The following is a 15,865-nucleotide window of genomic DNA, read 5'->3' on the forward strand; positions in this document are numbered from 1 at the left end:
GAACTATGGTCGAGGCATCATCGGTTCATTTTACGAAATAACACGGCAAAATGTTGACTTGTGATATGAAAACTTGTAAAAATAGATGTGAAAAAGAGAATACACCCAATTGTCGTATTACATTCCATAAGTAAGCATTATTTTACTTTATTTTAAGCTTATTCACACCGTATTATATGGATCAGTTTTAGAAACATATACTATCACATCACAATGTAGCGATTCTCAAGTGTGCTAATCGTTGTTTACTGGGGTAAGTAAATTATGAAACATTTGTAAAAGTGTCTTAACTAAATACTCTGAAACTAACTACGACTCTGCAAACAGAAGAAATTTACTTTGCCGAATTTGGACTTCGCAAATTAGTTCATAACGTGGCGAATAATTTGCGCTCCCATGTAAAAATGTCTATTCATTCAAAAGCAGATTTTACTTTTAAGAACTAAATGGTGATATTATAATGCGAGATGCCTATTTACTGTCAGATTGATTTATTGACGAATCACAATCAGCTTAACCCCCTTCGTTCTTCAACAGTTGATTTTACCCCTCGCCATTATCTTCTCGTCTATTAATTCCTATGTCTGTGATATAGGTACAATTCCGTAGTACAATTATTTTGATGTATCTCATGATGTTGAGACAGCGTTAGCAAATGTAGTGCTCGAAAATATATTTTTATATCTTGATTATAAAACATCGTCTTTTCTCTACTTTCTATAAATATAATATGCAAGTATCATATGTGTAAACCTTTCGGAAGAAATTCTCTAAATGATAGTGAAAAGCCTATCAAAATAAGTTGCGTATCTTAGAAGAACTAAGCGCACAAACAGACGGACGCGGATAGTGACTTTATTTTATGCTATTTAGAGATGACGAATTCTAAGATTCAATCGAAGATTCGATCTTATAAATTGCAAATAAAATGAAACTGCGGATATGCTACCCCTATATAAATAGGTTGTTCCTATTGTTTTAATTTTTTACTTATTATTTTACTAGACGTGATATTCTTGTATCTTATAATAATCTTTATGTCGACATGAGGTTTTGGGTTGCATCACGAAATTACACAGCCTTGAATTTCACGTACCTACCTACTAGTATCAGGTAGGTACCTACACGCCCAAAATTACGACCCCGCATTCCGAATTTCTACCGACGTAAATCCTTCCCTTTAACACTTCGTTATTTTAAAGTTAATCCCTATGTTGATTCAGATGCAGAATTGAAAAAGTAATTAGGGAAATGAAATTTTTAGATAGAAAAAAATCGCAGAGTATAAGCCGAAAATTATAAAATACAAAACTGGTTCTGTTATTTTAAAATTCGTATTTTAAATAAACGGAAAGTCGTATTTTATAAAATATGTTCTCAGCAGTCGCTTACGCCAATTCATTATAATCGTTTTTTGGAATATAAGCGCGCTCTTTATCATTTGTATTAACATACGGAGACTAAACACGAACACATGGAGAGAATTATACACGTCAAATAAACCTAACCTAACTTTAGTTTTTTTTTTTTCCAATGTGACATTTATTTAGCACGCACTTGAACAAAGATTGTAAATCTAACTTATTAAGGCGATGCATTACGTAGTAATTTAAAATCATGTGTTTTTGGTTTGAAAATTTGGTCGCCTAGAAATGTTTCAGATGCTTTAACTAAATACTGCGAGTAGAATACATCCTGGCCTTTGAAATAATCGAGTATTTTTTAGTCTTTTTATAAGCCCAGAAAAAAATAATGTATAGGCCTATGAAAACTGTTTTAAAGTTCAAAATCTCCTACTTACGAACCCATTTTCGGTTATGGTTTTATTGTATAATGTGGCAAATTAAGTTATTTATAAAATGATCGAAAAACATTTAAATATTTGTGCCTGAACATCACAAAATAAAATAAAAGGCACACTTTGGCCATGTTTTTTCTTGCATAAATCAAAACAGGTGGATGGTGTGAAGCGGGAATTTAAGCCTTATCGCCATAAGGTGTGTTATTGATAGCGGCTCGATTCAAAATATTACACGACGTAGTGCATCGCCTTAACAAATTGATTTTTGACGCGTTTAATTCCAGTAGGTGTAATCTTCTCCATGTGTAATTTCGTCAATGAATAATTAATTATTCCGTCCGTGTGCAATTCTGGCAGTGTAATCTTGGTACGTGAAATTTACGCCTGTGTTACTTCGTTCTGACACCTAGTAATATGTAAAAAGAAATGTTAGAAGGTGGCATTCAAATATAATTTTGCAAAAAAAAAAAAAACTTACGAGATTTACTAGTTAAGGTGACGGTATTATTTTCCCTTAATTTCGCGATTCGATGCCAATAATTCACGGAATCTAACCAGACGTTGGCTCCGTTCACTGCTTGCTGAAGTAATTCGTAAGGTTTGAAGGGTTTGAAGCCAATAATTCACAGAAACTAACCAGATTATTGGCATCGTTTACTGCGGATCGGTAAAGCAATCCGTGCCCTACTTAGTTGTTTCGTTAACGAAATGCAAATAGGGGAGACTTTTATTGCTGCGATTCACATCATTTTTTAGACATTTATTTTACTAGGTCGTCATTGTGCGGCATTCTAAAAATATACATCGTGGAAAAATTAACTTTAATATTAATCAAAACAAGTTGCCGTCGACAAATAAAAATGTCAACCAATTTAATAATGATTTTTTTTTCAGATATTCCTTGTACTGATTACATGCTTATTGTTTGTTTTGAATTATGTACCTACCTACAAAAAATCAAATTGTTACTCGGGTGGTATCAGTTAACCCTTTCAGCCCCAGTGTTAATTCAAATTAACATGAACTTTGTGATTTTTTTTACCGTAACGGTAGCGATTTAGAAAAACCATGTTTTAGTTTTCTCATAGCTTGTAGTCTTTTCTGTGTCGTCTATTTTTTCCGCTCGGTTGAAATCCTTATTCCCGCCACAACGTGAGTTTCATCGAATTTCTGCCGTCATTGATTACTTAATTTAAGGTGACATATCAATATTTTATACTCAAATTACAAATATTTAACGCATTATAGCCCAGCTACAATACTCGCGAAGTTGATCGAAGTTGACCGAATACGATAGTGTGGGCACGAACTTCGCTTCGCTTCGGGCAACTTCGCTTCGCTTCGCCCGACTTCCGATTGTTGTCGGTAAATGCGCCCGAGTCAAAGGACTCGAAGCGTCACGGCATAAATAAACCAATCACTGACTGGTTGGACTGAGTTACTCGCGAAGTTGCACGAGTGTGTGGGCACGCACTTCGAAATTCGGCTAACTTCGTCGAGGACTTCGTCGAAGCGTCGAAGCGAGTAGTGTAGCTGACACTTTAGATGTGTTCTATAATAATAACATCAGTTCAATTCACTGATCACAGTAATTTCTCAGAATATTGTAAATGAATTTCAATGTTCATTCAATTTAAGACTGGTAGTGACGGACATGTTTTCGACTAGTATGGCGAATTTTTAAAGATTTATTATCCTTGATTATTTCTTTATTTCTGAATGAATTTTAGTTTAAATGTTATTTGTTTGTACCTTAGAGATTATCACTTCATTGTAAATGTGCATTTTTGACATGAAACCGTTAATTGTATTACTTTTGTGTTATGTTTATTTTACCTTTCTATTTAAAAAATACCCTCTGACGCCCTATGTTAATCCAAATTAACATATAAAAATTAAAAAAAAAAAAAAATAATAATTTCCAAAAATTTTCAAATAATTTTCTGAGGTATTATCAAGCATTACATAGGATATAACAATATATATAATTTTATATATAAACTTATATATATTGTTAATTTCTTTTTTGTTTCAACTTTTCCTTTATTTTATTTGTTTACACTCGCGATGGTTCAATATTTTTTAATCATGGTAATATGCAATAATAATATGTTATTATATCGCGCTCCCCTTCAAAATTACCACAATGGAACGTTCGAGCGATATAGCAATAAAGGCTGCATTCAAACACGCCTCAGATTCTATAACACCAACTTGTTTAAGGCTTTCGCGGTGGGCGGAGTGGGTGGGCGGAAGTTCATTGCACCGGGAAATTTAATGTGCCTCCCCTGAGAGTGGATAACTAAAGGTGTTTTAACTTTGTTAGAAAAAACTACCCTACCAGACTACTGGGGAAACTACTTTGTTCTGTTGATTTATTCATCACACCCCTTCTGCTGCATTAAAGGTTGTCACGCCATGTTTATCTGTTCCAGTTTTCTGATGTTTCGGATTTCATTCAAATTCCATCATCATAGCCGGATTAATTTTTCTTATTTCACAATTTGTTCGATTAAACAATAATATATAGTATGTTTGTGGCGCGTGTCAGAGTGGAGGATACTCTCATTATTGCCCTGGTGTAAAACCACCATTCAGAATTGAGACATTGCTTCAAATGGCTTTAGTCGTGTTTGGTGACAGTCTTTCCTCTTCCCCATCTCCTTCAGCCTCAGAACATACCCGTAATAATTGGGAATGCCATAGTCTCACTATGGCTTCAGACGATTGGGAATTGATTGCGGTATCCACATTAAAAAAAATAATACACATGACACAGAAAATACCTAGAAGTGTGGATCTGTATCTACGGATTATTATAATTATTATTTTGCTCCTGCTCCCCCACCCCCATTCAGGCCAATGAACTTGATTATCTGTTCAAGAAAAATTTTCGACATCAGATTTTTTGTTGTTGTTAATTTCACAATAAATAAAGAAAAATTTGAACTTACATCGGCTATACGGATACGCCCAAAACACCGTTCTACCTATGTATCTCTTCAGTAGTGGCGAGTTAGCAACATAATGACAATAAAAGCCCGATGAACTAAAGGCTAGATCATTCATAACTTTTACCGAATGATTCAAACATCGTAACTATTTTGACTGGACCACTTTGCATTTCGCTCTTTGTTAATTTGTTTGTAACGTTCCGTTTCCGGTTCAAGATGGTTGCGGTTTTAATGGTTCATTAAAGAATTTTTTCAAATGTTAAATCGTCCTGTTTTATTTGGACTTTCTTATTCGGATATTTTCAATATTATGAAAGTTATTTTCAATATTAAAAAAGTTTTAAAAAGAATAGTGAAACCGTGAATAATAGTAAAATAAGGAAACCTCTTGAAAACCGTTCGTGCACCAGTGACAAGAATTTTTTACCGCCGACAAACCGTTCATGGCATTGGAATTTCGCCCTAGCTGGAATTTTTTGATATGCGATTTAAACCCGTATGCCATGAGAAAATGCATACATTTTTTAACAGAATAGCTTGCACTTGAAACACTTTAAAGTTCATTTTTGATTCCATTTTTTGATTTCCCTCAAAAAGGGTCCGGTATGGTCTCAAAAAAGATTAAGATAGTGATGTTTCTTTGGATCAGTCGTATAATTAAAAATTTTAAAATACCTACGTAAAATAATAAACGGTTGTTAAATAATTAGGTAGGTATTTCGCTAAGTACCTTCTTACAAACCTTATGATTTCAGAAGAAAATTTTGATTTTGAAAATTAAAAAAGATAAAATTAGAAACTTACTTTTTTGGTCGCGAGGTTTTGAGATTTTGGTCATAGATCTACTAGTTACATTGGTTAAATAATTGTTTTCTGAGTAAACTTTCAATCCCATTTCAATTGACGTCATTACGAATTATTACGCGCTTTCTTGCGAATACAATATTGCATATCTTCCAATCAAATCACCACATTAGCTTCAGAAAGTTTTTTGTTTGTTCGAAAACTTTACATTGCCTGCCAACGCATCATTTGAACAGAAAACTTTTCTCATGCGGCCCGTGTCTTGTACAGTACGAACATTATAATAGATAATAGATTTATTTAATGGACAAACGTTCATTGTTAATTGATGTGTTCTGAAAAAAAACGTTTTACATCGATCGGTGTGCTTTTTAAAAAATAAACTCAATACAAAAGAGATCGTAATACGAAAGTAACTACTTGGCTACATAACACTAAGCACCCATATTTTATATATTAACCTAAAAGCCGTACATAAAATTGCTAAATAAGATAAGAATTACTAAAATTGATAAAACACGCAAGAGAGTACTTAGTTTATTGCTAAACCCATTTTAACATAATTATTTTGATGGTAAACTAATGTTTATAAGACAAAGTTTTTATGCATAGCACAAAAATAAAGTTGTTTTTTTTTCAGGTTAAAAAATGTAATAAGCAATAATTGTTGAATGAAAAATACTAGTACCTACATATTGAATTATCTGGCGGGTTTTGTAATAAGCCAACGTAGCTTAATTGGTAGAGCAGCTGACCGGCAATCAGAATGCTATCAGAATTTTTTCTCGGGAGATTTTTCAATTTGTATGGGTGTCTCAGGCTTATAATTAATTAATAATTTGTTAAACTCTTTTTACCTTTTAAAGTAACATTTTGATACTTAATCTCTAATCTAACTTTATTTTATTTGATTCTTATCTTTCTCCCTACTTATGTACCTTGGTATATTATTAAAACATTTTTTTCTTCTGAATTATTTATGTAAATCGTATTGTATCGTGCCGTATTCTGAATTATTTGTGTAAATCGTATCGTATCGTACCGTATTCTGAATTGTTTGTGTAAATCGTATCGTACGTATCATACCGTATTCTGAATTATTTGTGTACTATGTCTAAATTTTATTATTTACATTACATACAACTTTATTATGTTCTACAATTCAAATTCAGTTTTACATACCTACAACATTTTATGATTAGTACTTCTCTTCTATTAAAAGCATTGGGCTTGTGGGTGGAACTGGAGTGTACATTAAATAATTTTGTTAATGGATATATGCACAATTATATTTAAGTATAGAGTATAGAGTAAAGTATAGAATAAAGAATATAACACAAGTAGTACCTGCATACAAATTAAAATGTTAAAAATGTTCCATTTAGCCCAACCGCCCAGCGTTCTGTCTCACTTACACTCGCCTGAAATTGTCCATCCTATTTAAATTTAGAAAACACAGTTTTGTATGGAAATATAGGCCCACATTGGGCAAATATTTTGAACACGAAACACGCCCACAAGGCATTTCTTGTGTTATTATTTATTCTATATGTCGAATGGTAATACATACCTACACATATTATTATAGTGAATATGGTTTAGAGACATTTATATTTAGTGAAGGTAGCCAAAATAATTAAATTAAAAGAAATACATATTTATGTATCCAGAAAAGGAAAACAAAATGTTATGGAAGATAAATTATAGAATATTATATGATTAAATTAGTGTTGAGAAATGCCTTTAAAATATTTAAATTTTATCATTAACTATCTGAATTCCCAGCGTTGCCCGGGCTTCAAGCAAAGTTTTTTTGAAATTTCATGCAGATAGGGACCTTCCTCTTGTTCTGAAGATCAAGTGTGCAAAATTTTATCAACTTCGGAATAAAAACTGTAGATTTGTATACAAATCAAATCCACGCCCGCCTGCCCTCCACGAACAGACATTATCCTTTATACTCGAATATATGTACCTTTATGTACGGTAGAAGATTCTGATTTCTTTCGGTAATTTATTAAAAAAAATCCTTAATGAGTGTAATTGTGTTTTATTTTTTATTTTCTAGATTCTTACATTTCATGAGGTGGTGAATCATTTAAATTTACTGAATTTAAAGTTAATGTTCTTTATACAAATAGAACCTCGTCATATGCGCCTCACAATTTTTACCTCATATGGGTGTTTAAAATGTTACCTGGCTATTGTAGACTTAGAGGTCTTGTATTTTCTCGGTAGGGAAAAATTTGTTACCTAAAAACCCTCCAAGTGTAATGGTGTTGTGCAAAAGAAGTGTGCAGTTTAGTTTTAATTTTTCGGTACCAGATTTTTGGCCAGTGAGACAGGCATAGCAAAAACCATTGCAATAAAAAAAGTCATCCAGATAAATTAATTACAAACAATAATACGTAATCATGTTCAAGCTTTTTCTGAAAATGTAGCACGAAAACAAGGAAATAAATAAATCGGTGTACTGACTATTGATTCTGTCTTATTCTTGCGTGTTTTCTGAATTAATTTTTCTTGAATTATTTATTTTCTCTAATGTCTAGTCAGAAAGAGCTCGCCTTTCATCATTATTTACGGGTTCAATATCCGCTAGACGAAGACGTATCATGTTAATATTTTTTTCTGAAAAACGTAAACATTCGTGTTTAGCGTGTTTTCACATCAAATAACTAAATTTATAATCATAACATCTATGGTTTTTCTTCAATAGACCAAAGCTTTAGTGGTTTCTTCCCAGTTTAAAGTTTTCTTGAAATAGATTAGATCGTATGTTTACTGCAAGCACCTATCCCACTCGCTTCCTGCACTCCCAGGAGGTGCTCCTGCCGCTGAGAGGTACGTTCTACCTCTCTTTCCGTTGAGTGGATTGTTTACGAGAAAGAGGGAGCGGTTGGTTGCGCGGGAGCTATCAGCGATGGCAGGATATCGCCTGCTCCAGAAGTTTTCCTTGGTCTCCCCGCCTTCCTCGGCGCCTGGTACGACCGCCATATCGATTGTCTCCTTGCAACTTCCAGTTAATATTATAATATCGTATCGATTCCGACCTGCCTTTGTATGGTGTAGGGGTAGACTCACAAAAAGGGTTGAAATATAATCGCAGTTTCCCACATAAAATAATTATTTTATTGAATTTTCTTTGCTTTTGATTTTTTTCCTGCTGTTTACTTGCCACATTTTCACCACTGACGGGATTTTTTGGGATTCATAAGAATGTTTATCTTGTTCATATTCACGTAGTAGCTATGTAATAAATCAGAAGCTGGAATTACAATATTAATTCAAAAATTATATATCTTTATCTTATTTAGGTGTTATACTACCTTGAAAAAGTCACGTCTTGTAGTTCTAGCCTTAATTAATACAGGGTTTTCCAATAAGAGTTGGTATTTTGATATTCAATCGTAAAAGATCAATGGTTTCGATGCTTGTGTGGCACGTAGCGCCGTCTTGTTGAAAGTAAACGTTGTCCAGATCAATACCATCCAATTCCGGCCGTAAAAAATCATTAATCATCTCGCGATAGCGATCCATTCACCGTAACTGTTGCTCCAACCTCATTTTCGAAAAAGTAAGGTCCAATGACTCCGCCGGACCATAAACCGCACCAAACAGTCACACGTTGAGGATAGAGATGCTTTTAAACAATAACTCTTGGGTTTTCCGAGCCCCAGATGCGACAATTTTGCTTGTTGACGAAGCCACCGAGTTGGAAATGGGCCTCATCACTCAAGATGATTTGCATTTGATTCAATTAAGTGAATTTTAATAATTTCAATGCGTTGTTGAAGCGTGTGTCGTTCCATTTTTATTAATGCCGTAGTTTCTACTTGTCAAATTTCAAAAAATGACAGCTTCCAAAGTAACATCTACCGAAATAGCGGGCTATTCAAAATAACACCTCTTATTGGAAAACCCTGTATTACGTATAAATTAAAAATAATAATAATAAACGATATGATATATAGCATATATCAACGATATAGAACAAAGCATAACACAAGAAGTGCCTTGTGGGCGTGTTTTGTGACCCTCATATAAATCCAATTTCGGCCTATATTTTCACACAAAACTGTGTTTCACCGTAATACGAAATTCATATGGGATGGCGATTTACAATGTCAGGCAAGTGTAAAAGAGACAGTCCGCGTGCTAAATGGTCTAGTACCAAGAGGTACTAAGTCAGTTCTACATTGTTTCCATTCAAATTTGTGCAGAAGGCATTTTTAGTTTTCTTCTTTATTCTATGATCAATGACTATGATATTATTAACTTGCGATGCATCGGCACACTTCCTCCTTCTGCGAAACGTTGCTTCGTTCCTTTCCCATAATTCTATTGTGCTATGTAATATACAATCATTATTTTACTCCTGATCAGCTTACTTTAAACATTGTATATATGTAAAAGCCTTCATGGCGTGAATAAATAAATAATTCGTGGCTCTGCCCGCGCTTCGGTTCGTACGTGTAAACGCAGCATTATGGCGACTATAGGCTTGCGAGCCGAACCTGTGAATCGTCCGAAGAAATTATTTTTCATTGAACCTTGAACTACGAATCATGGGAAAGGAATTAACCAGTAAGAGTTGAAATTGCCACTGTTTTTTTTTTTAATTAAGTAGTAAATAGATAGCATGTATTTCTGGCGCTCGGCTTAAATCTGACCGTGACAGTTTAATTGGCAGATATTTATAATTATAATTGTTCGCAAGTCCTTCTAGCGACAACCCTGCGTGCCGCTCCCCCGCCGGTGTCGTGTTGACGTTAATATTCCCACACTTGACTGACTGGTCTTGTCTGTGAAAGCGGATTAATTGAGGAAGGTTTCATATTCGTGTTCCCGACCAGACCATTATTTGTCAAATTATTCGTGCTGCCAATGTCGCCATATCGGCAATTCGGCTATAAACATCGAATAATGGAATAATATACAATAGTAATCATATTGTAAAACAGTGAGTTGGCTAGAAGTGTGAGGTGGGCGTGCGATGCCCGAAGAAAGCTCAATTAATCCCTACTACTGTCGAAATTGATCAAACATTTTTATATTGAAATTCTTTCCTGAGCAATTAATCAATTTCATTGGTCTCTCTGTGGCTCAGATGAAATAAGAAAATAGGTTACTCTTACAACGCGCGTGGTTTCACTGAACTAGGTCCAGTGGACATACTTACATGAGTTCGTTGTCGAGGCAAGCTGTCACCAGTTGCCACGAACACGTCGCTCAAGGCTCTTTTTTTTGTGAAAAAAATGTTTTTGAGAGGCACACAAATCATTCTCGAGCACAAACCAAATCTGATGGATGCTTTCCATTCTTATGTGCTCAAAATGACTTATTATTTCAATAAATACAATTATTCAAATGTCTATAAATATTCGTCAGCGGGCCGCCGCATACAGAAACGACGGGCGTTCACTAAAATATAGCTATTTCACCCGTACTCACATATTCTTTGAATGGCTAACCTTTTCTAATGCGTTCCGTTTCACGAAAGGCAGGCTGTTATATAAAAAAATAAAAAAAAAATTTATATATGTAAAATATAAATATATGTAAATATTTCATGTATTCACTCATCGTTATTGACTATTCTTTTCTTATGTTTCGTTATTTCGCTTTGCATCTAGAACCTGGAACGTGCTACATTTTTAGTTCGATTAGTATGAACATTACGCGTCTTTGTAATTATGTCAATGGTTTGGGGCCTAGAGTTCGAAAATTTCGATATCAGTTTTCTTTTATATCTGTACTAGCTGACGTGTACCTGGCGTTACTGGGGTACATGTCTATCTCCTTGGGAGATAGACAAATACCATCATTTACTTTTCTGTAGGCCTTTTTAAGAAATACAATTCCGTAGTACATTATTTTGCTGCATCTCATGAGGTTTAGCCAGCGTTAGCAATGTAGTGCCCGAAAATATATTTTTACGACTTGATTATAAAACATCGACTTTTCTCTACGTTCTCTTTGATTATATAAATATCAAAGTACGTTCTATAAATATAATATGCAGGTATCAGATATGTAAACATTCCGGAAAAAAAATCTATAAATGATAGTGAAAACCCTATGGAAGTCCTTTTGCGTAGTTTAGAAGAACTAAGAGTACAAACAGACAGACGCGGATAGGGGCTTTATTTTATACTATTTAGAGATCTGTATAGGAAGCATCACTTCTAGGAAACATCTGTTCGGCGAATTAGAGTAATAAAACGAAATCCTGACATTTTCATTCTGATAATCAACCGTTTTTTCTTGGTCCCATGAATCTGCTATACACTGTAGGGACATTCATTCATATCTCCATGAAGGGTCCCTAATTCCCAAAGTCAGAAGTAATAATTATTGCTCATAACCAAAAAACATGTCAATATATTTCGTCATTGTCGTATTTCGTAGACAAAATGGTGATAAATAAAATTTTCGTCGGAAAATAGTTCGTAATTATTAGGCTAGCTTTAGACTTGTAAGTTTTTTCGTAAATTTACGACTTATAGCCAATGGGCATATTGCATTTTAAAAATCCAATATGCCCATTGGCTAGAAGTCGTAAATTTACGAAAAAACTTACAAGTCTAAAGCTAGCCTTAGTTTTATATTATTTCCATAGAAACTGTTCCCATGGACGACGTTATTTGCTAAACTGTGTATTATTTTTTACGATTACGTAACTTTTCACGGTTCGCAAAGTTAACTTTGTCACAATTTTGATCTTCAATGTCAATTGCTTTATAACACAAAACTAAGTTTGGAGGTCAAAGACGTAAGGAAAATTATCTTTTTTGATAGATTATAGAATATAAATCAATGTATAATTAACTTTTCCTTCTTAATATGTGACGCCACCCATTTGATGAATAATACAACGTAGAAAAATCTAAACACGGTTTTTTACAGGTTATATCTTATGCAACTAATATTCTTTTTATTCTTGGAGAATCACAAAAAATAGTCGAATTTTAGCAAAAATGCTAAAGCGAAATGATTTATTAAAGCCTTGCTTTGATTCGAGTTCGCTACACCAGGGAAATGTATTAGTGATAAAATTATCTGAAAAAATACCATCAATATGGAATTCTACAAATAAAACCTACATCCTACATAGTCCTAAAAAATTAAGCCAGTTAACACATGAATTAAACAGAGAGGCCATTATAACAGATGATCTGCTCTTGTATTGATTTATTTTTACATACTTCCGTTTAGTGATTCAATCACCTCAACGGTTGTTTTACTTTGGCTATTGTGGGCAGCCTCTTCTAAAAAGTATGTTTTTGACTTTATAATATGTATTATTAACTATTTCAGCGGTAAGATCGAGCGTTGAGGAGTGCGTGCCCTCCAAGAGATTCAAGATGGGGCGCAAGGTGACGGTGGCGGTATGCACTCTCAACCAGTGGGCAATGGACTTCGAGGGTAACAAGAACAGGATCATGCAGTCTATCTCACACGCAGTGGATCTCAACGCAGCCTACAGAACTGGGCCTGAACTGGAAGTGACGTGAGTACCATGTTGGTCGCTGATTGAATAAGATGAAGGTTATTGTGGTTAGGATTTGTACGCCTCCTTCAGTATTGGGAGATGGATGAGATGTGATTACAATGTGGATCTATTTAAACAAAGATTAATGAGGTCAGGTTTTGTACTTAACCTGCAGTACTGGATCTGTGCCGGGAGCAACATGAGTAATGATGTTGGTTGGTGGTCTAATAAAACAAATATTAATGAGGTTAAGTTTTATATGCAGCTTCCAGTTAGTACTTAGAAGCCTGAGGTAGAAGTGACTTGAGTGTGATGCTGATTGTTGAAGTTCTTCTTCCCTTATGAGGGTTGGTTCGCAACATGTGTCACTTCCAGACACAGTTCAACGGAAGCCTTGATCTTTCTTTTCTTATCTTGTTCCGTCTGTTTATTCTAACTTCTTCTTTTGGCCTTATCCAATTAATGAAACTTGGAAGCAATCTCCATCGGATCATATTCTCAAAATCACACTATTTACTTGTTAGTTATATTTTGTTAATTCTCAATGATAAACCAAGAATACGTTTTCCCATTCCAGTGGCTACAGTTGTGAGGACCATTTCCACGAGCCTGACACGTTCCTGCACTCTTGGCAGGTGCTGCTGGAGGTGATGACCGCACCCATCTGCCGGGGAATACTAGTGGACCTGGGGATGCCGGTGCAGCACAAGAACGTGGCGTACAACTGCCGGGTGGCCTTCTTCAACGGCCGCATCCTGCTCATAAGACCCAAGATGACACTGTGTGAGGATGGAAACTACAGGGAGACGAGATGGTTCTCTCCGTGGACAAAGGTACTGCTGTGCGGTACTACAAAGAAGGCAGCTAGGAATTGGCAAAAGTCACATTCTTTGGTGAAAGGTCTCATATATCAGAATGTGAATTTTGTGTGAATTCATAGCTTTCTTTTGTTGCTGATGACGGCAGAGTAGATGATCAGTTGTATTATTTATTGTTTTATGTGAGAGCTAGGTTTCTTAGTTAATAATTCTGTTCTTCTATTAATGTAGTTTATTGATTGATAATACCAATTTAAGGAATTATACTATGGAATAGCGAATAGCGAATACTAATAATAGTATTCGCCATACTATTAAGTACGGCGAATACTCAGATGTAATATAAACACGCGTTGGTTCATCCATCCACCACCATCAGCAAGAGATGGGGGGGCTAAAATTAGAGTCAAAGTATATTATTTACCCTCAGCCTGTTCAATTTTATCGTTTGGTGGAGATCATAAAGGTATGGTGAGGTTACTCAGTGATCCAACGACATTGAGAGTCAATTGACTCAACACAAATTGTCCCCGGGAAAATGGTGGAGAGAATATTGTTGGCTTGTCTTATCATTCATAAGTTAATTCATGATGTCACTGCTAATGTTAAGAATTTCAATAATGACAACAATATTTAGACTTCGAGAAAAGATATTTTAATATTTGACCTATTCTGGTTCAGGAACAACAAACTGAGGAGTTCTACTTACCGCGAATGATCGCTTCAGTGACGGGGCAGACCACGGTGCCGTTTGGAGATGCTGTCATTGCAACCAGAGATACTTGCATCGGTTACGAAATATGCGAAGAACTGTGGAATCCTAAGAGGTGATTATATAATTCCAAAAATTATCATAAATCTACTACTAACCACTCGAGCGATAGCTACCCACATTTGGGTATATGATTTTTGGTAGGTGATTAGTATGAATATATTATTTTTTATATCACCTAAAAATATGGGATAAATGGTGGATTCATTGGCTTTAAACCACAGTAAGCAGTTTATATGTTTCCTTGTTAATATTCGGAGGTATGATTTTTGGAATAAGCTTGGCTGAATCTAAAATCGGAACTCTATTTTTTTTAAATATGCTTTTGCAAGAGTGGTCCTTCTTTGTTTCTTCTGTATGATCAAAGTAGGTAACGATAATATATATTTTTTAATTGATAAGATTACCTGGTTACAAATAACGTGGCGCTGTTTGAATTATTAATTATTATTAATTTTCAAATTATTATTTCTCTTGTACAAAGATAATGGTAATAAAAGTTAAAACTTATGTAAAAGCCCCCTGGACGTTAAAATAAAATAAAATAATTCAAAAATGTTGCCTTTGCAATAAAGGCTGTAGTTAGCAACGGATTGAACATTCGATGCCTGTTTCGGAACCCGACGCATTTGCCTACTTAGCTACTAACCGGTAACGTGAATGTTATTCCAGCCGTCACATCCCCATGGGCCTGGACGGCGTGGAGATAATATCTAACGGATCAGGCAGCTACATGGAGCTGCGCAAGGCCTATGTGACAGTGGACCTGGTGAAGAGCGCCACCTTCAAGAGCGGCGGGGCGTACCTGTTCAGCAACCTACGCGGCTGCGACGGCCAGCGAGTCTACTTCAACGGCTGCTCTTGCATCGGCATCAACGGCAACATCGTGGGCAGGACGCAGCAGTTTTCTCTCATCGATGTGGTGAGTTTATATTATTTATAAGAAAAACAGGAACAAACCAATTTGCGAGGAACGTGGAGGTGGTGTGACCGTCTCCCTTTATGTGATTTGTCAATAATTGAATCTGACAGTATACAGACGACTCGCATTTTATAATCTCTTTTTTGCACTCAAAAATAAAATCCTAGTCTAGTCCTTTTTACAACGGTGCACAAATTGTTGACCGCGTAAAAAACTCAACTACAAAATCCCAATGTGCGTAAATAAAAGTTTGGGCTTGTTTCTAAAATTGAATATTTTGTTAAACAATTTAAGACACT

The 15,865-nt window shown here is 35.0% G+C and overlaps 1 protein-coding gene across 2 annotated transcripts in view; it reads left to right on the top strand.

Moving 5' to 3' along the window:
* The window catches only part of Nadsyn (NAD synthetase), a 73,431-nt gene that overhangs the window by 44,561 nt on the left and 13,005 nt on the right, over nt 1-15,865 (top strand). For both annotated transcript variants that reach the window (XM_089632057.1, XM_089632058.1), the window contains exons 3-6: nt 12,880-13,072; nt 13,632-13,887; nt 14,554-14,699; nt 15,317-15,566. In XM_089632057.1, the coding sequence (XP_089488183.1) occupies nt 12,927-13,072; nt 13,632-13,887; nt 14,554-14,699; nt 15,317-15,566 (798 nt within the window). In that variant the 5' untranslated portion in view covers nt 12,880-12,926. The remainder of the gene's footprint in view (nt 1-12,879; nt 13,073-13,631; nt 13,888-14,553; nt 14,700-15,316; nt 15,567-15,865) is intronic.

This window comes from Hesperophylax consimilis, chromosome 5 (genome assembly GCF_061612785.1).
Source record: "Hesperophylax consimilis isolate HC1 chromosome 5, BYU_Hcon_1.0, whole genome shotgun sequence".
NCBI classification, from domain to species: Eukaryota; Metazoa; Arthropoda; class Insecta; order Trichoptera; family Limnephilidae; genus Hesperophylax; species Hesperophylax consimilis.